Genomic DNA, 25,445 nt, shown 5'->3' with positions numbered 1-25,445 from the left:
TTTCTCCCTAAGCATTAGCTTTAAGATATTATAGCAAATAATATTTAGTATTTTTTTCCATTGAGAATATGATTAACATTTTGCAGCGTAAACTTTTAAACTCATGAGCATTCCCAAATGTCTTTTGCTTCTTTGCAAACAATAATGCCCCATTTATTTAACGACTAGTCTTAATTTTAGTGTTTGGTTGGGAACCTCATTGATCATGTGTCCCAGAAGAGAGCAGCAAAGAAAGTCCCTGAATCCAAAAGAAATCTGACAGATTGTAGAGAGAGAAGTTCTTTTATCTTTGTGAAATAATACACTTTTCAGAATATGTACTTTTAAATATTGTTAAAGTTTTAGAATTTTTAATTCCCAAATTCTGATTTTCACTGTTGTCTCAAATGGTATTTCTGATGAGGATGATGTATTTAAAGCTCATATATGATGCTTAAAATCTTTGATACTGGTTCTGAGTGTGCAAGATATTTCTTTTGTCTTACTTTTTTATCTCAGCGTCAACTGTGGCTGCAGTTACTGCCAGAAGTACAGTGCTGGGATGCTAAGACAATCATTTGGTTTTTGTTTTTTTTAAGGTACTGCAGGCCTGTCTGAGTGATTTCATATCTGTTATAAAGTTAATTATTCTCAGATTTTTGAAGCCACATCCTGCTGTTGGCCTTTGCTTTGTTTGTTGTTTGCAGTGGCTATTTCTGAGTTGACTTTGATGTAAGTTCATTGACTCCACAAACATTTACCAATATTTTTTTGTGAAGGAATTGATTTGTGGTTTTGAGCATGTGCCATCAGACTGTGATCCCTACTGCTGTGCTCCCATTATGAGATATGATTTCCAAAAGGGTCCTGATGTTGCCTGACTGGTTGGTGTACAGTTTAGTCCTAAATGCAGACAGCACAGAGATGTGCTTGTTTTAAAGTGTGCTCTCTGGTATGATCCTTAAGTTCCACTCAAAAGTACAGAAATAGATTTTGTATTTTTTTTTTCAAGTTTAGAATGGCTCTGGTAAGTAATTCATAATAGTTAATCCATTTACTAATGATGCATCTGCATTGCTACTGGCACTTAACAGTCTTCTATAAAAGGGTTTTTCTGATTTTAACTTGTTGTTTTAGCATGTTTAATAGACCTGACTAATTATCTATTTCCCATAATATTGCTAAAAGCTCTGATTCTTGTTGTTCAGAGAAGGAATATTTTGTAAGTATAGAGACAAATAATGAAAATGGAAAGAACGACAATTTGTTTTCATTTAGCCCTTAATGAATTTCATTTTTCAAATAACATTTCATTTCTTTAATACGACTTTCTTTTTCTAATAGATAACTGCCTATAATAGGCGTACCTTTGAGACTGCAAGGCACAATTTGATAATTAATATAATGTCAGCAGAAGGTAGGTATGGAAAAATACGTTATTGATTGTTTCCTTATTTGCAGGAAGTATTTCACTTATAATTTATAGTTATATAAAATCTCGTTCAGGATTTTAAAGCTCCACATACCTACCATACCTAATGAAATAGTAAAATGTAGAAAAGAAAACTAAGCAATATTTAATTCATTACAAAATATCATGGTTTGTTTTGGTGTTGAAAACCTCAGGATAGGGAGCCAAATATAGAGGCCTCTTATTTCTCCAGGCCTTGGTTAAATTATCTGTTCACAGGGACTAATACCATTCCTCTTGTAAGTCTAGGTAAGGAGGCTCAAAATGTGTTTGACATAGGCCTGGTCATAGAATTCATCATTGGCATGATTTTATTTTAAAACCTATCATAGCTCGTAGTCTAGCTGTATGTGATGATAAAGAGATGTCAGTGTACAGAAATAAACCATCATTTGAGTCACAGTCGCCTTTCTAAATAGCTAAGCATTTAGCTGGAGTAATTGCTGGAGTCCATCAGCAATTTAGAATTACACATACTCAAATTGTTTAAGTGATACCTTAGGATTTAGAAGGTTAGGGACACAAGAGTTACTCTGACACTTAGCATATTCTGACGCTGTTTTGGCATTCAGTTGGGAAAGACATATCCCTAAAAACATTGTGGTTAAAATTTATAAATCATGATATGCTATCAGTTCAGTTCAGTCACTCAGTCATGTACGACTCTTTGCAACCCCATGAATCACAGCACGCCAGGCCTCCCTGTCCATCACCAACTCCTGGAGTTCACTCAAACTCATGTCCATCGAGTTGGTGATGCCATCCAGCCATCTCATTCTCTGTCGTCCCCTTCTCCTCCTGCCCCCAATCCCTCCCAGCATCAGAGTCTTTTCCAGTGAGTCAGTTCTTCGCATGAGGTGGCCAAAGTATTGCAGTTTCAGCTTTAGCATCAGTCCTTCCAATGAACACCCAGGACTGATCTCCTTTAGGATGGACTGGTTGGATGTCCTTGCAGTCCAAGGGACTCTCAAGAGTCTTCTCCAGCACCACAGTACAAAAGCATCAATTCTTTGGTGATCAGCTTTCTTCACAGTCCAACTTTCACATCCATACATGACCATGGGAAAAACCATAGCCTTGACTAGACGGATCTTTGTTGGCAAGCTAATGTCTCTGCTTTTTAATATGCTGTCTAGGTTGGTCATAACTTTCCTTCCAAGGAGTAAGCATCTTTTAATTTCATGGCTGCAATCAGCATCTGCAGCGATTTTGGAGCCCCAAAAAATAAAGTCTGACATTGTTTCCCCATCTATTTCCCATGAAGTGATGGGACCAGATGCCATGATCTTTGTTTTCTGAATGTTGAGCTTCAAGCCAACTTTTTCACTCTCCTCTTTCACTTTCATCAAGAGGCTTTTGAGTTCCTCTTCACTTTCTGCCATAAGGGTAGTGTCATCTGCATATCTGAGGTTATTGATATTTCTCCCAGCAATCTTGATTCCAGCTTGTGCTTCTTCCAGCCCAGCGTTCCTCATGATGTACTCTGCATATAAGTTAAATAAGCAGGGCGACGATATACAGCCTTGACGTACTCCTTTTGCTATTTGGAACCAGTTTGTTGTTCCATGTCCAGTTCTAATTGTTGCTTCCTGACCTGCATACAGGTTTCTCAAGAGGCAGGTCAGGTGGTCTGGTATTCCCATCTCTTTCAGAATTTTCCACAGTTTGTTGTGATCCACACAGTCAAAGGCTTTGGCATACCAGATATCATTTATGAGGGTGATGGGAGAAGAGCTGATACAACTCCCCCCCTCCCCCCGCATCCCAGCACAGAGAAACAATTGTGTATCCTGGATAGGAAAATTCTTCCTTCTGTTTACTAGTACAACACATTTTATCAGGGCCTACTAATTTGGAAATTCATAGTAATTCAGTAAAGGCTGTGTTTGAAGTTATCTTTACACTCTATGAAAGAAAGTAATTTCAGTAGAAATGAAAATGTAATATAATACATAATTGAGGAGAATGCTTGATGATTTTGAACCCCTTATCACGAGTTTTTCCTTTTGGCATTTTAGCTGTATTAATTGCAGACAACAAATGTGCATGCATAAAATGACCATTTCTAGCTGCTCAGTTGATAAAAAATCTGCCTGCAATGCAATAGATCTGGGTTCGATCCCTGGGTTGGGAAGATCCCCTGGAGAAGGAAATGGCAACCCACTCCAGTATTCTTGCCTGGAGAATTCCATGGACAGAGGAGCCAGGTAGGTTAGAGTCCATGGGACTGCAAAGAGTTGGACATGACCATGCGACTTTCACTGTTACTTTCATATATGAGCAGAAAGTGCAAGTGCCCATTCCTTTGGCCAGGACAGAAGATTCTCTGTCCCCTTTTCCACATCCCAAGGTCTTTTGTAAGGTACTCGTATTTAGATTAAAGAGATTTTTTACTCTTTATTCCAATTGTAATTGGGTACTTGCATCCAGTCCAAGCTGTCCATGTAAAATTGGAATATACATAATGAGCAGAATGGTTGTGATGTTCCCTTTCCTTGGGAATCCATCAGTTTAGTTATATACTTATATTACAGTGGACTTGGACCACTAACCTCACTCATACATTCTAAGAGGGACTCAGAAATGTTTTGCAAGGTATGGGAATCCCTACAAGCAAAGAGTTGGACATGACAGCGACTGAACAAAACAACAAATTGAAAAATAACCTGGCCTATGGTTTGAACTGCTTTCTTTTCAAGCTTGGTCTCAGTCTAGTCGACACAGAATATATCCTAACAGGTGATGCTGACGTATGGGAACCATATTCAAGTAGATACTAATGGAAGTCTGCTAGTCGACTATAGGATTGAAAGTTGGCCTGAGGGGCTATTTATCGAAGTTAGGGTTGGGAGAGGATGAATCTCTGGGTTTAGAAAGCCTCCGTTTATAGATTATTAGATGGCATTAGACAGCAAGAGTGAGGGGAGGCGGGGAAGGGGGGACAGAGAATGAGACGCTTGGATGGCCTCTCAGACTCAATGGACATGAATTTGAGGAAACTCCAGGAGATAGAGGAGCACGGAGGAGTGTGGTGTGCCTGCCATTCATGGGGTCACAAAGAGGGGACACGACTGAGTAAGTCAACAACAGCAGTGGCCAAAACTCTGAAAACCAGTGCACCAACAGGTAGTCATTTTTCCTTGCTCTTTTTGATGGAATGCATGTGGTCATTAGGGTGTGCATCTGTGGGCATGACGTGTACATAGGCCGTTGCTCCCAGATGAGGTGAGGAAGAGCGGGAACAGGAGTTGAGTATCAGGATGACCATGCACAGTTCTGTCTCCTGCTGAGTGGGAGCTGTCTCCTGCTCTGGAAGATGTAATGGGAAGTGAGTTTTGTAGAGTCGCACAACGTGAAGCTCAAGGAGAGTGTGTAGAGTGATTCTCTAAATCAGGTTTTATGCCTCCACTCTGCTGGCCTACTGTTCCCTTGGCCTCTGTGATGTCCAAATATAGCAGGCACGGGATTTCCCCAAAGTTAGAAAGCTCCTGTGACTCATCTCTAGGAGACCTGGCAAGAGCACTTGGCTGGGTAGATGGCAGGCAACTTATACTGCTTGGAGCCGCGGAGGGGCGTGCTGGCTGCCAGCCTCCTTAGGAGCCATGGAAGGTCACAGGCATTAGGGAAAGCCAGGAGCAGCTCTCCAAGAAGGAGCCTTGATGATAAACAGGAAAAAGTTTTGCATGCTTTTTTTGACAAGTGGATATAGAAACACCAAATGAAGTGAATGGATGATAGGATTCTAGCCTTCTCAACAAACTGTACTTGGTATTATTTATAAATATTATTTATTGCCAAGAAACTGTTCTTCCTGACATTTTTAATGCATGACTGTTTCTCAGTATGGGGTGGGGGGGAATGTAACATGATTAAGCTACTGTTTATCTATATAAAACAGGAAACGTATCTGTATAAAACAGGAAACTTATCTACATCAAAGAGAATAAACAGCATATTTTAGAAGATTACAGATGGGCTATACATCAAACAGATCTAACAAAATCATAAGCAGAATAAATTACAGTGTAGGAGAAGAGTGAAGAGCCTTCTGTGATTAGGGCTTTGAAAAACTTAATCTTCAGAGACACTATACTCCAGAAAACTCTCCTGAAAACTCTAGAGCCAGAATATCTCCTAACTTCAGCTCTGGCATCAAATGTCCTTTAATATTAAAGAGGTTTCATAATCAATGAGTCATCAAGGTTTCAGTTATTTATTGTATAATTTTAATTTTTGTTTATTAAATAAGAATGGACAGATAGTACATGAGTTATAGTAAGTCAGAGGGGAAAAGACCCTGGTGCTGGGAAAGATTGAGGGCAAGAGAGGGGGACGACAGAGGATGGGATGGTTGGATGGCATCGCTGACTCAATGGACATGAGTTTGAGCAAACTCTGGGAGTTGGTGATGGACAGGGAAGCCTGGCACGCTGCAGTTCATGGGGTCACAGAGTTGGACATGACTTTGCCACTGAACAACAACAACAATACATAATATAATTATTATTGGGGACTTTAAATCTGTGGATAGTCCAGAAATATTCACGGCGGAATCCAAATAAGTAACCTGTGCATATTATTATAATAATTGCTAAAGTTTAGTATTTTCTAAATTCTTACTGTATATTGGGAGCTCTGGTGAGTACTTTATATACACAGTCTCTTTTAGCTTAGGTAAAAATCATGTGAGGTAAGTTCATATGATCTAAAAATTAGCTTCCTCTTCTGAAAGTGTGGAGAAAGATACAAGTACCTACTCACTTTCTGACTGTGAGTATTAAATATGGTAATTCACCTGTTTCCCTTAGCTTGGTCTATCTCAGAGTATTAAAAGAAAGTAGCTTTTATTATTACAGAAATATTACTAAACAAGAATAAAGCTATTCTTTGTCTTAATATAACAGCCAGAATATAGGACATGACAGTTTGTAATTCAAGACTAACATTTGAGAAGCTGAAATCAATTATATTTATGTCAAGTTTCTTATATTGAGAGTCTGAATTGGACATTGGGTTGGCTTCTTTTTGGCATCTTTAGAGGGAAATTATTGATGAGACATTGAGGAGGAAAAAAGCTAAGTAAATCTGTAACAATGTGAGATATGGAATTTCATGAGAAATTTTAAATACGATTTCTCTAGAATATCTAATTATGGAGTGATCCAATGAATGAAATAGTTATGATTTCAAAGTACTTATTGAAAACGCAGTCAATATTTATTTTAGTTAAATGTCATGTTTTAGCATGCTCTAAAAGGATCAGTAACACTGCAAATTAAAAATACGGTTTTCCATATCCTATATAAGCAACCCACAAACAAGTCCAGGTATTTTGTCATATCTTTTCTATTCGAAAGGATGTTGTTCTGTGTCTCAGCTTCCTCCTCTGTTCAAATAGAAATAGCACTGCCTAAGATTGTAATGATTAAATTAAACAACGTGAAAAAGATCTGTCGACTTTAAAACACTACAAACACAAAATATTTTTCTCAGTTCTGAAAATGCTTCTTCTCCTGAGTACGTCGGCCGGGTGAGAAGGCTGGCAGGCCACTGGCAAGTTAGAGACAGATATGAGATTTGGCATTTTTTCCTTTTCTTTCTTTGTTTCTTTTTCCTATAATTGTGAACTGCCCTGCTGTCCCTTGGATTTGATTACATCATAGATAAAATTCTGGGTCAAATGTATGTGGTGTTTTTAGATATAGCCTCTGTTACACGGAAAGCCTTTGAAGTCAGGAATAATATTGTTCCCCAAGGCCAGGACTGTGACACATCAACAAATCTCAAGTTGTTGTTTTGTTTCCCTTTCAAAAGACTCCCTCATTAAAGGTGTGCATACCCTTTTCCCACCAAAATTAGACTTCCCGTTACCCTATCAAGCAGAATTCTTCATTAAAAATATGAACGTAGAAGAAATGCTGGCCAGCGAGGTTCTTGGAGACTTCCTGGGGGCTGTGAAAAATGTGTGGCAGCCCGAGCGCCTGAACGCCATAAACATCACGTCAGCCCTTGACCGGGGCGGCCGGGTCCCACTGCCCATCAACGACATGAAGGAAGGGTAAGCGGACTTCATCTCATTGCCTTAAGTGTGGATTTTTAAATGTGGCGATTTTACCAAACTTAGTATAGATGGAAGAGGGCCTGTGGCATTTTTCTTTTTGATAAGTGATAGGTATTGCAGAGATGTGGAAAAAAAAAAAGCAATTTTCTGTATTGACAAAGAGGTTACGTTAATGGTCCTTTATATCTGATGTTCCAGGTCCTTTGAAAGCTAATTGTAGGTCAGGACTTGCATCATAAATTACAGTGCTAAGTCTTTTTTGTACCTTCTGTAGAGAAGCTGATTATTTAGGGCCCTGAGTTTCAAAGGAAATTGATGCCCCAGTTATCAGCTGCAGAAGGACATACAGATTGCTGTAACTTTATTCTAGGAAACTATTTCTTCGCCTTTAACATTCTTTCCACCATGTGGCGATGATTGATGGCTGGGGTGGATTTGAAACCCATTCCTAAAGCCTGGCCTTGTCACTCACAAGCTGGGTGACATTGGGCAAACTGCTGCACCCCTCTGGGCTTCAGCTTCCTCGTCTGCTCCAATGGGAACAACCTCAGGGTTGTTGTGAGGATTAAAGAGACAATGCATTTGAAAGGGACTTGTCTATTCTCAAGTCTTACAGATATAGAATGTGACTTACACACTTGTAGGGGTTATAAAACACTTATACCCAAGCACAATGACAGATTGAATGCCCACATTGATGAAATTTTACTGTTTAATTTCTAATCTGCAAGTTGAGGCAGATCTGCTTTTTTAAAAAAACTAAATCCTATAAAAGTAGGAGATACAGAATAAATCACATTGTGTGTAACATATCCTTTTCCAACTGCTCCTTTATCCATATTCTTGGTAACATTTATACAGAGGACATCTGGAATTAACCAGAATGTCTGGATTAATAAGAATCAAATTTAAGGGCAACTTCAAAGGAGAACTTTGTTGGAAATATGGAAGAAATCCCAAATAGACACAGATAAGGTAGAGCAAGTAGTCAGAAAGGAGATGGAAGCATAAGCAATGACCTGTAAAGTCCAGCTTACAAATTTCAGAATTAAGTTGTATCTCGTATGGTACAATAATGGATTTTTGAAGTCAGTCAAGCATACCTGCAAGTGTCCGGAGAAAAATAGTTGCTTTATTTCTTGCCTGTCTGCTGGTTGGCTTTCTCTGTGAAAACAGAATTCTGGGCTTAACATTTTACTTCAGAGGTTACAACATGGATCTTTCTCCCAGTGAGTAATTAAAGTAGAACCATAGGAAGAGATGAACAGGAGTATCTCCCTGAAGACATTCTCTCAATGTGGAGTCTATTAAAGAAATGTTCATTGATTTGGCTCTGCTGGGTCTTAGCTGTGTCATGTAGGATCTGCGGTTGCCATGCACAGACTGGTTGTGGTGCCTGGGCTCGGTGGTTGGAGTGCATGGACTTAGTTTCTCCATGGCATATGGAATGGAATCTTAGTTCTCCCACCAGGGATCGAACCCACGTCCCCTGCATTGCAAGGTAAATTCTTAACCAGTGAACTGCCAGGGAAGTCCCTGGAGTCTTTTCAACAGTTTCTTAAAAGTAATGTGTTCCACAGTGATTGTTAAAACAATGACCAAAAGATGCTGGAGGAAACAACAGGAAAACCGGTCATTGGTAGAGTTTGCCATCGTTGTGCTTTCTTCGGGACTCACCCCTTCCCTAATCAGTAGTGTAGGCGCCACCCACAGAGGCACTTTGAGCCACCACTAGACTAAATTATGGAGATGGCACCCCACTCCAGTACTCTTGCCTGGAAAATCCCATGGATGTAGGAACCTGGTGGGCTGCAGTCCATGGGTTCTTGAAGAGTCAGACACGACTGAGCGACTTCACTTTCACTCATTGGAGAAGGAAATGGCAACCCACTCCAGTGTTCTTGCCTGGAGAATCCCAGGGACGGGGGAGCCTGGTGAGCTGCCGTCTATGGGGTCGCACAGAGTCGGACACAACTGGAGCAACTTAGCAGCAGCAGCAGCAGACTAAATTAAGGGCTTTCCTGGTGGCTCAGATGGTAACAAATCTGCCTGCAATGCAGGAGACCTGGGTTCGCTCCCTGGGTCAGGAAGATCTCCTGGAGGAGGGCATGGCAACCCACTCCAGCATTCTTGCCTGGAGAATCTCCTTGAACAGGGGAGCCTGATGGGCTCCAGTCCGTGTGGTCGCAAAGTGCTGGACGTGACTGAGTGACTGAGCACAGCACAGAGACTAAATTGAACTAACACCTCTCTAAACCAAACTCTGACTTAAAATGGGACGGTTCAAATGTGGCTAGCTTGAGAACTGCCAGTAGAGATTTATTAAAAATATACCTAGGTTCCTGGCCTCTGATCCCCACTAGAGATTCTAGATCTTTTGAGTCTAGGGCTGGGCCTGAGCATGTGAGTCTAAATTAAGAACAGAATTTCTTGTCCTACAAGTACTTGTTGGAGAATCTAGTCATTAGCTGATGACCCCCAGCACCTGCTAGCAGGAGGCATGTGTTGTCAGTCCCGTGGCATTTATTTGGACCCTGTTGTCTCAGATCCCTTCCCAACTATAAATGCTTTCCATGAGTTTTAATTTAATGTTAAGCTGTAACCTTTACAAAGTATTCATATGGTAAGTCATTTAAAATAGAATTTCTATAAATTGTACCCAGTGCCAGCTTTATTACTCCAGAGTACCTGTATGAGCACCAGTGGAGTAGGATCCTACTTGAGTATAATTGCATAAGAAAAATATGTCCCTGGAAATAATTTTGCATATTTTCTTTGGTTGTTAGGTAATGTCAAGGTAACAAAAATAGGTTTGTTTTTTTTTTACCCTATTTGCCTTCAATTTAGAATAAATTCAGTGCTTAACTCACATCTTGTGCCTTCCGTCCTTTTTAATGGTGAATATCATGATTCTTAATTCACTTGTTGAACTTTTGTAGGGGGTACTTCCCTGGTGGCTCAGCTGTAAAGAATTCACCTGCAATGCAGGAGATGTGGGTTCGATTCCTGGAGAAGGAAATGGCAACGCACTCTGGTATTCTTGCCTGAGAAAGCCCATGAACAGAGGTGCCTGGTCGGCTGCAGTCCATGGGGTCATAAAAGAATTGGATGTGACTTAGCGACCGAACAACAACATCATGATTCCTAATCCACTTTTTAAACTTTTTGCCTCTGTACTTTCTTTTGAAAGTAACATGGCCTATAAATGTCATTAAAAATGAAATACTGGAAAGATCAAGGGTATGGTCAGAGATGCAAAGGAATTGCATCACTTTATTTTCTAAAATTTTATTTAAAAATATACTTCAGAAGTATTAAACACCTACTAACTGTGTTCTGCTTTATACTCTGAGTGAGTTTCAGTCCGTGATTTTAAAAAATCTCCTTCAATTATTTCCTATTATGATGCATGGCAGCCACAGTTTACTAACTGAACATTTTTCCACATTAGTCAAACTCACAGCAGATGGCCAAGAGGAGCTAAGCCTCCAGCCCTTCCACAGCCCACAGTGCATTAAATATTAGTCACCAGGAGCCCCGGCTGCAGCGCCCGAGCTCCTCATCCTTCTTGATGTGCATTTTTGTCCCCTCATTTCTGCAGACCTCACGGACATTTTTAAACTTCTTCTAAATCTAACAGAAACCAACAGTAAAGATTTCCTTCAGGGTGAATAAGCTCCTGCAAAGAAAAGCTGAACCTCCTGAAAAGATTCCCTTTCACTTTCCAGACCCATAACCCCAGGGCAACTGTTCTCAGTCTCTGGGTGTGGTCTCAGGGCTGCTTTTGCTCTTGACACTGAGCCAGAGACTAAGGACTCGTGGATGCATTTAGCCTGGGATAAAGCTGGTGGAAAGAGGAGCAGGTTCATATTTCAGTCTGGGCATGGCGTAGCCGCCAACTCAGGGTGAGTGATGTGGTGTAAATGGTGGTTATGAAGGGAATGATGGGGTGTGAGGATTAAAGAATATACTCACTTTTCATAAGAGATTGTCAAACCTACCACTGTTTCCTCTGGTTACCAAAGCCTGTGGATCTAGCCTCAATCAGCAACAGAGAATCCTAGTTTATTCTCTAGACAATCTCACAGAGTGCACCCTCTAATTAATTGTCTGCTTTTTGCTCTGTAAAGGGCTCAGAGAGAAGTTACACTTGGAGAAGAAACTGTAAGTCAGAGGCTGCCAAAGACTCATCTGATGCAAGGCCATGGTCCTGGGCCAGTCTGTAGCTCTCTGCTCAGTCCATCCCCATCTTTGGTGATTTATAAAGATAGTTCTTTATTCTTAAATAATGTGCCTCCAGTATTTTTGATGCAATTATTCTCTCTTTTAGGGAATGATGATATGAGATTGGACTTTTTGAGCCTTTAATAACAAAATTGGAAGCCAATATAAACCCATTGTTATAAATATAGAAATAAGTCAATTAAAAAAATCCATGCAACTCTATTTGTCTATATGTCTTTAGTTTCTATTCTTCTAAATTCTAGGCATAGATTGATTTTTTTCTTCCATTGTTTAGCATATTGTAAATATTTTTTTATGGAGGAATAATGTATTACTTTCTAGGGTACAGTGATTTAAAGTGTACAGTTGAAACATATACATTCAGTTCAGTTCAGTCACTCAGTCGTGTCCGACTCTCCATGACCCCATGAATCACAGCATCCCAGGCCTCCCTGTCCATCACCAACTCCCAGAGTTCACTCAAACTCATGTCCACAGAGTCGGTGATGCCATCCAGCCATCTCATTCTCGGTCGTCCCCTTCTCCTCCCGCCCCCAGCCTTTCCCAGCATTACCATATGTAAAATAGGTAGCCAGCGGGAATTTGCTGTCTGATGCAGGGAACTCAAAACCAGCGTTCGAGACAACCTAGAGGGATGGGATGGGCAGGGAGGAAGGGGACATATGTATACCTATGGCTGATTCATGCTGATGCACGGCAGAAATCATCACAAGATTGTAAAGCAATTATCCTCCAATTAAAAATAAAATTAAATTAAAAAAATAAAGAGTATATTCTATGCTCACATCTCTTAGGGACCAGAAAGCAATCAGATAATTAGAAAACAGTGTTGTATGTATCATAGTGAAGGTATTCATGGGGATGACTCCTCCCCCACTTCTGGTCCATGTCAGAGGGTTCATAGAGGAGATGAGGTTTAAAATATAAGTACAAATTAGCCACCCTAAAGGAAACCAGTCCTGAATGCTCATTGGAAGGACTGATGCTGAAGCTGAAGCTCTAATACTTCGGCCACCTGATGTGAAGAGCTGACTCATTTGAAAAGACCCTGATGCTGGGAAAGATTGAAGGCGGGAGGAGAAGGGGATGACAGAGGATGAGATGGTTGGATGGCATCACCAGCTCGATGGACATGAGTTTGGGTGAACTCTAGGAGTTGGTGATGGACAGGGAGGCCTGGTGTGCTGCAGACCATGGGATCGCCAAGAGTCGGACACGACTGAGCGACTGAACTGAACTGAAATGAACAAATTAGCCAGCTCAAAAAGTGATAAAGGGAGCGTTTGGGCAGAGGGAGCAGCTTAAGCAAGAGCCATTAGGTCGGAAGAAACCCGGTGTATTTGGAAAGCTGCTCCATGTGTGTGCAAATGGGGGACCGGGACCCACAAATAATAATGACCAAAGAGGCAAAGAGCAGACCATGTTAAGACCTCGTACTCCAGGAAGAACTGTGTGGATTTTATCTTGTGTAGCACTGGGGACCTTGCAAGCAATCGTGTATGTTAACATTTTCATTTTAGCAAGTAGGCCTGCTGAGCCCCACTGCACTGCACGAGCTAAAAGAGTAGATCGAACCCAAATGCCTCCTTTCTTCACTCCCACAAAATCCCCCAGAAAGGTCTGAGTCTTGGGTGCAGGTTGACAAGATCATTCTTCCCTTCAGTAAAGAGGAGTAACAAACAGTAGTAGCAGAGTCTAGAAATGACCTTTATTCTTTATTTTTTATTCTGAATTAGATGCTTTATTTAGTTTTATTTCTTTGTTTTTCATCTTATTTTTTAATTGACTGATATGTACAGAACAGAGAAGTGGGGTCACGGACAGAGGCAAGAATCAGAGTGCATTCTTAAGAGCTCAGGAGTTCCCAGGCAACGTGTAACGTACCTGGACACTTTCACCTCTAAACCGTCCTCTGTCTCTTATATGCGTAAAATCATAGATAAAATACATTCATCATTTGGACAACTAGGTAAAAAATATAATCATTGGATCTGTTTATCTGACTATTGCTAGAAAAACAGGAGAGTTTTGACACAATTTTTTTTTTTACCTGTAGCATGGTTCTGCACATTGTATGCGTAAAGACCATAGTAAATGGGTTTTACCTCAAGGGAAATTGAGTTGTTCAAAGTGAAAGAAAAAAATTCTTCAAGGAGCAAGTTTTATTTCGACTGCTCAATTCCTAAGATTGTGAGTCACCATGTTTTGTTAACGTTTGCTTGAGAGCCTTGTACTTGATAATACACTGCCATGCCATCTGTTTACGTATGTTTGAAAGTTTGAGAGCATGGCTAAGATCATAAATGTAAAGAGCATCCTCATTTCTCTTCATAAAAATTTTGAATTTCTGCCTATCGAAAAGCTAGCCTGTCAAAATAGCTGTAAATCAAAAATTGCATATCAAAGATCTAGGAAAAGAGCAGATTATGAAAAATATGTTTTAGCATGTATAGCATGAAATTATAATTATTATACATGGCCTCATAAAAATTTATCTTTTAAAAAGCCAAGATGTTAAAACTTTTCAGTTAAGTTCAGTTCAGTCGCTCAGTCGTGTCCGACTCTTTGTGACCCCATGAATCACAGCACGCCAGGCCTCCCTGTCCATCACCAACTCCCGGAGTTCACTGAAACTCATGTCCACAGAGTCGGTGATGCTATCCAGACATCTCATTCTCTGTCGTCCCCTTCTCCTCCCGCCCCCAATCCCTCCCAGTGTCAGAGTCTTTTCCAGTGAGTCAACTCGTCGCATGAGGTGGACAAAGTATTGGAGTTTCAGCTTTAGCATCAGTCCTTCCAATGAACAACCAGGACTGATCTCCTTTAGAATGGACTGGTTGGATCTCCTTGCAGTCCAATGGACTCTCAAGAGTCTTCTCCAGCACCACAGTTCAAAAGCATCAATTCTTTGGCGATCAGCTTTCTTCACAGTCCAACTCTCACATCCATACATGACCATGGGAAAAACCATAGCCTTGACTAGACGGACCTTGGTTGGCAAAGTAATGTCTCTGCTTTTTAATATGCTATCTAGGTTGGTCATAACTTTCCTTCCAAGGAGTAAGCGTCTTTTAATTTCATGGCTGCAATCAGCATCTGCAGTGATTTTGGAGCCCCAAATAATAAAGTCTGACACTGTTTCCACTGTTTTTCCATCTATTTCCCATGAAGTGATGGAACCAGATGCCATGATCTTTGTTTTCTGAATGTTGAGCTTCAAGCCAACCTTTTCACTTTCCTCTTTCACTTTCATCAAGAGGCTTTTGAGTTCCTCTTCACTTTCAGCCATAAGGGAAAAACTTACTGGCTATACAAAAAAAAAAAACCAATAAATACCTATTTTTTTAACCTACAAGTCTAATCCACTATCTACTTCTCTTGAGTAGTCTGTTTGCAATTTTTAAATTAACTTGTTTATTTTTCCAGTTTTGTTACAATTGATGATATAACATTGGATAAGTTTAAGGTGCACAGCATGAAGATTTGATAGAAGTATATGTTATGAAGTGATCACCACAGTAACTTCAGGTAACATCCACTGCCTCACAGTTAGTTTTTATTTTCTTGTGATGAGAACTTGTAAGAACTACTTTCTTAGCAACTTTCAAATGTACAAATGCTTCTGTTTCTCAGCCGGTATCATTCATGCTGCAGATAGACTCCCCAGGGACAGAGAGAGACTGAGTTCCAGGCGAACAGTCAAGGTGCTGTTGCTTCGCTCCCTGTGACTAGAACTGGGGTGTTGGCTGTGGGAAGGGGCAGAGTGGACAGGTGTGTGTGAGAGTTCTTTCAGGGTAAATGTCAGAGACAGATGATAGGGAGAAGGACAGGAGTCAGTGATGTTGGGGCTTGAGCATCTGCCCTTGCCAGTCACTGAGAGAAGAAGATGGAAGGGACGACAGGTGGAGGTGGGATGGGGTGATGATGAGCTCAGTTCGGAACATCCTAAGTTTGTGAAGCTGCTGGATATCCAAGTGGAGATGAAAGTAATTTGGCAGTATGTGTCAACTGCCATAAAAATGTTTCCACTTCTAGGCATCTCTTTTAAGATGGTAATGTTAAAGAATATGCACAGAGATTGTCTTTACAATATTATTTATAACATCAAAACATTAGAAGCAACTTATGTGGCCAGCCTTGAAATAATTATGAATAAATCATGTGCACTTAAAAATTATATTCCTATAAAAATGTAATTACAAAGACTATAAAATATGGAAAATGCTTATGAGGAAAATGCTTATGATGCATTAAGTGAAAAAGTGGGATACAAAATTATATTTTGGAGATGATTGCAATTAGGTTAAAATATATGCACTTGAAAAGTATTCTGCAAGGTACATTGGAAAATGAAAATCATGATCTTGGTAATAGAAATTAATTGTTTTTATACCCCAAGTTTTATGTAATATTTTTATATTGCTTTTATAATTTGAGGGGGGATAAAAACATTTCAGAGCACCCAAAACTTATGCTTATGCCTGTTTATGTTATCTTGAAGTGAATTAGTTTAAAATCTTACTAACTATAAATGCAAATCAATGTTATGTAAAAGGAAGAGGACTTTGAACAATTTTTGAAATATTTAATTTCTGTATTTACAAATATATTTCACAGTTATCAAGGAAAATTATGGTCTTTGCAAGGCAGTTATTAAGGGGATAGAAATTGGCTTTATATGAAGCTTAAAAGTAACAAATTGTTCTAAATGGAATATATTTCTCTTAAAATTTTTATTGCAGAGTAGTTGGTTTACAATGTTGTATTAGTTTCAGGTATGCAGCAAAGTGAATCAGTTATACATATATATATATATCCACTGTTTTTCAGACCCTTGTTCCACATAGGTCATTACAGAATACTGAGTAGAGTGTCCTGTTATATGCAGCAGATCCTTATTAGTTATCTAATTTTTATGTAGATGAGTCTATATGTCAGTTCCAATCTCCCAATTTATGCCTTCTCCCACCCTCCACCCTTCACTTTCCCACCAGTAACTAACTATAAGTTTGTTTTCTACATCTATAACTTTATTTCTGTTTTATTAGTAAGTTCATCTGTACCATTTTTTAGATTCTAGGTATAAGTGATACAATATGATGTTTGTCTTTCTCTGTCTGACTTCATTCAAGTTTGAAATCTCTAGGTCCACCCATGTTGCTGCAGATGACATTATTTTGTTCTTTTTTATGGATGAGCAATATTCCTGTAAATGGAATATATTTCTACTCACTAATCATGTGAATTCTTTACCAGTGGTTTCTTACTTCTACTGTTTCTGAACTTATAAATTTTTAACTTGACATAAAGCACAACCAGCTGAATCTGTGTTTAATTGTGCTCTGGGACACAGCTGTTAATTAAGGGTGTGGCTTCATAGTTACATAACTTTGAATTTTTGTTCCATGCTTTTATTTCACTTCATTTAAAAACAGCTTTATTGAGATATATTTTACATATTATACAATTCACCTATTTAAAATATATATAGCTCAATATATTTTAGTTTATTAACAAAGTTGTACAATCATTACCACAGTCAATTTTAGAGCATTTTTATCCTTCTAACACTCCTTTCTCACACCCATTAGCAGTCACCACCACTACAACCCCCAATCCTAGGCAAGCACAATTTATTTACTTGCTGTTTCTATGAATTTGCCTATCCTGGACATTTCATATCAATGGAATCATATAATATGTGGTCCTTTGGGACCAACGTTTTTCACTTAGCATATTGTTTTCAAGGGTCATCCATGTTGTAGTATGTACAGTTCTTCATTGCTTTTTATGGCTGAGTAATAGTATATGGATATTTTACTTTTTATCCATTTGATGGTTGATGAGTACTTGAATTGTTTCTGCTTATTGACTATTATGAAGAATGTTGCTATGAACTTTTATGTACAAGGTTTTTGATAGATGTGTTTAAATTTCTCTTAGGGTGTGTACTTAGGAATGGAATGGCTGCCTCATATAATGACTCTGTATTTAATCTTTTGAGGAACTCCCAGGGTGTTTTCCAAAGTGGTTGCACCATTTTACATTCCCACCAGTAGAGCAGGAGAGTTATAATTTCTCTGCATCCTGGGCAGCACTTCCTATCCTCTGTATTTTTCATTATAGCTATTCTAATGGATGTAAAGTGGTATCTCATTGTGGCTTTGATGTCTCTTTTGCTGATGATAATGATATTGAACATTTTTTCATGCACTTATTGGACATTTATATATCTTCTTTGGAGACATATATATTCAGATCCTTTGTCATTTTAAAATTAGGTTATTTGTCGTTTTGTTATGGAGTTGTTGGAGTCTTCTATATGTTATAGGTGTAAGTCCTTTATTAGATGTATGATTTGTAAATATTTTCTTTCATTCTGTGGATTGCCTTTTCACTTTTTTGGTGATGCCCTTTGAAGCACAAAGTTTTAAATTTTGATAAAATGCAATTTATTTTTTTCTTGTGATTGCTGGTACTTTCTGTGTCATAACTAAGAAACTACTGCCTAATCCAAGGCCATTAATATTTGTTCCTGCTTTCTTCTCAGAGTTTAATTGTTTTGGCCCTTACATTAAGCTATTGATTATTTGTTTTTTTTTTGAGTCAGTGTTTTATATGGTGTGAGGTAGGGGTCCAGTTTATTGCTTTTGCATGTGGATAGCCAATTGTTCTAATGTACCATAAAGACTGTTTTTTCCCTCACTGAATTGTCTTGGCACCCGTGACAAAATCAATTTGCCAAAGATTTTATTTTTGGACTCTGAATTCTAGTCCATTGATCTACATGCCAAGGCTTATGATAGTACCACATTCTCTTTATTCCTATTGCTTTGTAGTAAGTTTTGAAATTGGTAATTGTGAGTCTTCCAGCTATGTTTTTCTTTTTCAAGAATTGTGTGTGTGTGGGGGGCCACTTGAATTTTCATATGAATTTTAGGATCAGTTTTTCAATTTCTGTAAAAAAAGATGGCAGGAATTTTGATGGGTTTATTCCATTTTATAAGTAATTATGGCACTGTCATTAAGAAAAGAAATAATATTTATTTAGAGTAATCTTTTGGTTTTCCCTTTTCTTTTGAAAAGACCTTTGAAATTCCTAGCTGCTCAGGCTGCTCCAAGATGACTTAAACACTATTATTTCTGTCTTCTCTTTTATTGTGAAACTCTTACTGGTCAATTAAATTGAGTTCCCCTAGTTGCCAAGATACATATCAAGAAAACAAATTTTGTTTGCCTGATTTGTGTTTACCAAACAGTAGCTTTTCTCTTACATTAGCTTCTTAGATAAAGATTTAGAGACCTTGTATTGAGGAACCTAACAGTAGGGGCTCTGTGCAGTAGAAAAGCCTAAAAGAGAGAACTGTTAGAAAGAATAGATCTGCTTGCAGCTCCACACCTCAGGATGTAATATCACAATCTTATTAAAGTGAAATTAGATGAAGAATTATTAGTGATAATTATCTTAGTGATAATATTATTTAAACAATTCAAGAATATTTTGAATGGAATCTATAAAATCTAATCAAAATATGATATAGGGTGAAAAAATTTTTAGAAAGTAACAGAGTCAAGAGAGTGTCTGTACACTAGAGCACTCAGTAAATATTGGTCGAATAAAGGAAAGAATGAAAAGAAGCCCCTACATGAATCACTGCTTTAAAAGCCCAGGCCTCTACCTTAGGGATGATTCTAGATAATCCCTCAATTCAAAAGGATAAATCCTGCTTTCAGGGTAGATTTATTTCAGTGTTTCCAATTTTCTTAAAGGATAACCTGAGAATTTCACGTTTTTGCAGCGTTTATGTCATGGTTGGTGCCGATGTCCCATTTTCTTCTTGTTTACGAGAAGTTGAAAATCCACAGAATCAATTGAGATGCAGTCAAGAAATGGAGCCTGTAATAACATGTGACAAAAAATTCCGTACTCAATTTTACATTGACTGGTGCAAAATTTCATTGGTGAGTTTTGTTTTGTTTTTGCAACTGTAACTAGAAGTGATGTGGCCAAAGATAGCATTTGACTAAAACCTGAACTGCTTTTAGGAACAAATCCTGGGTTTACTTTGTTAACTGCAGTTGACTTCCCTTGACTTTAAAGGATTTGGTGAGACCGTTGACAGTGCATCCATTTAAGAAATTGTACCTCCACTTTTGTACTCAGTCTACTCTTGATTAGTTGTTGGGGCCGGATTAGCTTGGCAGGTGGTCTGAACGATCCCCTGGACATCCAGGTGGCTACTAAGTCAAGTTTTGGAGTCAGTGTAACATGGGCAGGAAGCCTCAAACATGCTGCCTTGTCCCACTTTAGAAGGCGAGACTGGAGTGCAATGATAAATCTGAAACTAAAGCAAAATTGTGCTATGATTCGGTGTCCTGGAAACTCATTGTCGGGAAAGATCAAGGAATAAAAGGAGAAGAGGAAAGTTAGAATCTTACCCAGAGCCCCTTAAATATTATTTTTTTTCCAAATCACTTTTTAATCAGCATGCTCAAAGACTTAGGAGCATATGAGTAAGATTGCATATGTATGTCAGATACATATGATATTGTACATATAATTTCTATTATATTTTTGATCCTAATTTCTGGAAGTTAGGAATGTTGGTTTACTTCTTTAGTGACCTTTAGATTTAACTTCAGTCCACTCTTAATGATTGGTGGTGAGTTAGGTCTAAGTTTAAAGTTGACATTTGAACAAAGTTATTGACACATAAACACAACTGTCACTTGATGTCTTAGAAAACCAGCTGCAGGCGCCTTTCCCAGATCCAGGGCAGGAGAACACCCTGCTCACACTGAAGCGCTTAGCACCCATGGCCCTATGCCCCAGAGGCCTCTTTCCTTGTCACATGTGCCTTAGGAAAATAATGCTCTTTCTTTCTCTGTTTTCTCAACTTCAGTAAAAGTATTCGGATGCTGTGTGGTTATGTGTTCTATTCGATGAATTGTGAACTTACAAAGCTCAGTATTTTGGCCATATGCTCATCATAAAAGGGCACAAAAGATGGAGTGGCTGCAGTCGTAGCTTAAAGAGATGCCTCTCACCAGAGTGGTAGACAGAGAGCCCTGGTGATGCCATTTTACCTGTGCTTGAGCTGTGCACTGTTCATGTTTAGGAAAATTATCTAATTTCTAAAGGTTTAAAAATGACATGCTTTGAAGACTGCATTTTCTGTGGTGAGACTGCATAAGAAGACAGGTAGGGAATTTTTGGTTTTTTCTTTTGCATGTATGTATGTATAGGCTGCATCTTACCACAGAAGATTTCAGGATGCTAAAATAAGAGTCAGATAATAAGCATGATCGAGCAAATATAAAAGAACTGGAAAATCAGGACCTGCACTTTACCAAAACATAAAGCCTAAGGTCAAGTTTGACAATAAGTCTCCTAATGTCCCTGGTAAAATGAGGAAGTTAATTTGTTATTTAGTTCCATTCTCAAAGGAGGCAGAACATCAATTCCTTGGCAGAAGATAATGTTTTTACTAGCATTGTATTGTTATCAAAATTCTTCAAGTGGTGTTTAAGGGCGAGGATACTGAAAAATGCTGCAGATAATTCTCCCCAACATTTTTTAAGGCAGGGAACAAATGTAGTAACAAATTTCACATGGCTATTTTATTGTGTCCTTCAATAAATCCTTTAGCATAATTAAATGTAGCTCAGTGAAAGCAATTCAGTTAAGGTGGAGGTAAATTAATATAGTACAAATGTTGTACATTTTTTGAGCCTGGGATAGAATTTAATGAAGCGATAGCATTGAATGTTCCTTAAGCTATTTTTAAGGAAAATAGTTTATTTTTCCTAAAAATGACTTCTGTCTGTTGGATGGCAGAGGATCAAAGTTGTAGGCATTTAGAAACTGTCTCTCTCCCTCTCTTTTTTAACTCCCTTTCAACAACCTTAGAAACCATACCTGCCTACCGGTTATCAGTCAGTTGACGGTTTGTTGGCATCTGCCCTAGAGATTTGTCATTAGGAAACAAGAAGTATGTATAGTTGTGTGGAGGATCTTTGCTTTAGGGGAAGTAAAGAGAAAAAGAACAATCATACGTGTGTACACATTTTTTGTGTGCGTATATATAAATATGTGTGTATATATGTGGTCGGAAGGACCTGAAAAGGCCAATATCAACTTCTAACTTGTTACGTTCATTCATTACTTCTTCCTAGTTTCCATAAATAATTGCAAGTTCAAGGTGATAAAGTAATCAGGAAAGGTTGCTTTTTAGAAATTTGTCTTGGTATGTCTAGATCTTAAGCTGTCATAATATTTGCAACTATTAATTTCATGTGTAATTATCTTTTTTTGTATCAGGTTGATAAAACAAAGCAAGTGTCCACCTATCAGGAAGTGATTCGTGGAGAAGGGATTTTGCCTGATGGTGGAGAGTACAAACCCCCTTCTGACTCTTTGAAAAGCAGAGACTATTACACGGATTTCCTAATTACACTGGCTGTGCCCTCGGCAGTAGCACTGGTCCTCTTTCTAATACTTGCTTATATCATGTGCTGCCGACGGGAAGGAGTGTGAGTACTTTAAAACACTAATAAAAAATTATAGAATTTCTAAGATAATATATAAGATTCCATTAAAACCCAAGTTTCATTTAGTTCATAAAACACCTTATAAATGAAATTATGTTCAAGTCAAACTGCAGTACTTTATTCCTTTCAAATGAACTAAAATAGTTTTGAGTCTTATAAACTAGAGGTTGTAATTAATATATTAAAAAGTGATTAAGGCTAAATGTAAACTCATACTGCCAAAACAGTCCCAAGGATAATGGAGGCTAGGTATTTTGGTTATATAAACTGTCCTGTGTAAGCAGAGACTGCAGAACCTATTGACATGGTAATTGCATTTTAAATAAATTGTCTCAGTCTGATCAGAAATGATGGTCAGATTTCTTCTTGCAATTTTTCTGGATGTCAAGCAGGGCAGTACAACCTAAATGTTTAAAAGTTAATATGTAGATAAATATAAACCTAGGAGTAAATTAATGAAAATAAAATGATAATTTGAGCAATGAGTCTTCACTTCATGAATAGTTAGTGCTTTCAGGACATCTGTGTCAATTAAAATAATCTCCCGAGATTATCTGGAAGTCAGGGTGACAAAGCAGATGATAAAATATTAATAAAGCAGCAAGTAACAAATTCTTCCATTTTTTTCATGTAGCCTGATTTCATTATGTCATAGAATTTTTTTCCAAGAGCTTGATGCTTAATCTCCATTTTTTCCCATTTTTTTCTGTGTTTCTCATCAGTATTCCATTTCTGTATGTGTACTCATCCAAGTAATGTCATAAACCTGGTGGCAAATGCTGCCTGGTTGCATTTAATAGTAACAATGTCAGCATTTCCACCTCATGCAAGATCCATGAGCATATAGTCTTAATGTTCCAAATTTCAATGCTATTATTTAATTCATAAATTTTGTTTTGTTTCTAGGGAAAAGAGAAACATGCAAACACCAGAGTAAGTGTCTTCTTTCCTGGTATTTTCTTTGTCATTTCTTTTTCATGTCTCGGTTGCTCATCATGCGCCTTACATGTGTGTCATGCTTTTTTTTCATTCATCATCTTTCATAGTTTATTTCATAAATGTGAAAGCTGCTTTCTAAATAGAGAAATTTAGGAGGGGTAGAGAATAAAAAAGGTGTGAAAACTAAGATTATATAGGTAAAAATTAAACCTAAAATATTTCAGGTTCAGAATATTAACTTGCATTTATATTATGTGATTTCCCAATCTGCATTTCTATAAACCAGAGAACAGATGAAAAGACCTTTCATACACGTATTCCTGAATCTACAGTAATAACCTCCCATAAAATGAAACTTATGTGAGTATGTATAAATGCCCCATCAGAAGCAACAGTATAAAAGCTATGGTAGTTTTATCTTAATCATAGAGATTAAATAGAATAGTAGTTTGCTACCTAGGGCTGTAATATTAACACAGTGCTTTATAGCTTAGTTTAACGAGAAATAACATTTATTTAAAAGTTAGCTTCTAATTTTCAGTTTTGTTATGTTAAAAGTATGTGAAACTTATCTTTTTCTGAAATAACTTATAGAATGCCCAAAGTGCAATAATGTCTTCTTATTTAAAATAAAAAAGATTTTGTAACTTTTTCAAACGGATAATCTGTGGAGCTAATATGTGATTTTAAATCTGTGTTGTTTTATTTCTTTTTGACCTAGCATCCAACTGGTCCATCATAGTGCTATTCAGAAATCTACCAAAGAACTTCGTGACATGTCCAAGAATAGAGAGATAGCATGGCCCCTGTCCACACTTCCTGTATTTCACCCTGTGACTGGAGAAATCATACCCCCTCTACACACAGACAATTATGAGAGCACCAATATGCCGTTGATGCAAACACAGCAGTAAGTGTCCACTTGGAACCGTCATTATTAATGCATGAATGTATCTACTTAATGTCTTTCAAGACCACAGCTCTTCATTATGGTTGCGTTTGTTTATTTGTTTATAACTGGAGGAGAAAAGTACCCAAAAAACACTGATAGTGTAAATCCTAACCCCACGGCAAATACATAAAATTACTTTGAGGAAAATTTTTTTTTCCTTCACTAATCTAAACAAGATGACATTCATCTTAATGTTAGCACAACAAATGTACTCACATATGCTTGCTCAAAGATGAGTTAATTGTGAAAAGAGAGGCATATCCTAAAGCATAGCAAATTGATTATTTTTTAAAGCTATTATTAGAATTATTTTGTTCTGTTAACCTTTTTTTAAATATTATTATTAGGGAGCTATTTAATCTAGATTTTTTGCCTCAGGGTTTTTAAGGTTTTTTTTTTTTTTAATGATTTGCTTATATATCAAAATGAGTAGTTCCAATTTTGGCTGTAAAGACACTTTATTAGTACAGACCTCTGTTGTGCTAGAAGGACTGTGGTCAGAAAGCTTGGAGGATGCCTTTGTAAGGGGTAGGTGTAGAGGAAATTAGTTGAGGAGATTGCCCAGTTGTTCCTGAGAACCCGTTATATATCTAGAAACTCTGTTTCACTGTAAAGAAATTGTAGGTGAAAGTGTCATTTATTTCGAAGAACATGATTCTTACATTTTTAAACATGTGTTAAAATGGGTTAAATTCAGTTTCCCTAAGGAAGTCACAGTTTGCTTTTGAGAGTCTTCTCTTTTTCAGTTGACTTTTGCAAATAGAATGAATATATCTATCCCTCCCACCACCAACACACAGATGTACATACGGACAGAGATACTCACACATAGACATTAGGATAGGATGTAAATGTAACCTCTTACTGGCTCGAGATTTATTTGTACAGCATATTGGGTACATTTTTACTTTGCATATGCTTGTTTTACAGCCATGTAAATGACATGTGGTAATTTGAAGATTAAACAGTAATTAAAATAGTGATTAATATGAGTAGTATAGACAGACAATAAATTTATCAAAAGACTTTGACAGACAGTCTAAAAGTATTATGAAAGCATGCCTAGCTAGCTCAGTCAGTAGAGCATGAAACTCTTAAAAGTATTATGAATATTTTCCTGAAGTCCTCGAGCAGTATGCACTTACTGTTGAATAGGCCAAGGCATATATTTGTGTGTACGTGTGTGTGTACGTGTGTGTGTGTGAGTAACTGATTCCATCTATCAGCAGTAGGGAAAATGGCATATA

At 37.9% G+C, this 25,445-nt stretch overlaps 1 protein-coding gene across 5 annotated transcripts in view; it reads left to right on the top strand.

Annotated features, from left to right (window-relative positions):
• The window catches only part of SGCE (sarcoglycan epsilon), a 71,815-nt gene that overhangs the window by 33,839 nt on the left and 12,531 nt on the right, over positions 1–25,445 (top strand). For 2 of the 5 annotated variants that reach the window (XM_055420440.2, XM_088833315.1), the window contains exons 4-9: positions 1,324–1,396; positions 7,310–7,508; positions 19,556–19,718; positions 22,078–22,289; positions 23,214–23,240; positions 23,968–24,156. In XM_055420440.2, the coding sequence (XP_055276415.1) occupies positions 1,324–1,396; positions 7,310–7,508; positions 19,556–19,718; positions 22,078–22,289; positions 23,214–23,240; positions 23,968–24,156 (863 nt within the window). Of the gene's footprint in view, positions 1–1,323; positions 1,397–7,309; positions 7,509–19,555; positions 19,719–22,077; positions 22,290–23,213; positions 23,241–23,967; positions 24,161–25,445 lie in introns of those variants that run through there. The other 3 variants (XM_055420442.2, XM_088833317.1, XM_055420441.2) reach the window with 2 other exon arrangements.

The sequence above is a fragment of the Moschus berezovskii genome, chromosome 3, assembly GCF_049115385.1.
Source record: "Moschus berezovskii isolate FMDL1 chromosome 3, NW_MosBer_1.0, whole genome shotgun sequence".
Lineage (NCBI taxonomy): Eukaryota > Metazoa > Chordata > Mammalia > Artiodactyla > Moschidae > Moschus > Moschus berezovskii.
Note: the sequence above shows the minus strand (reverse complement) of the source record. Positions and strands in the feature narration are given on the sequence as shown.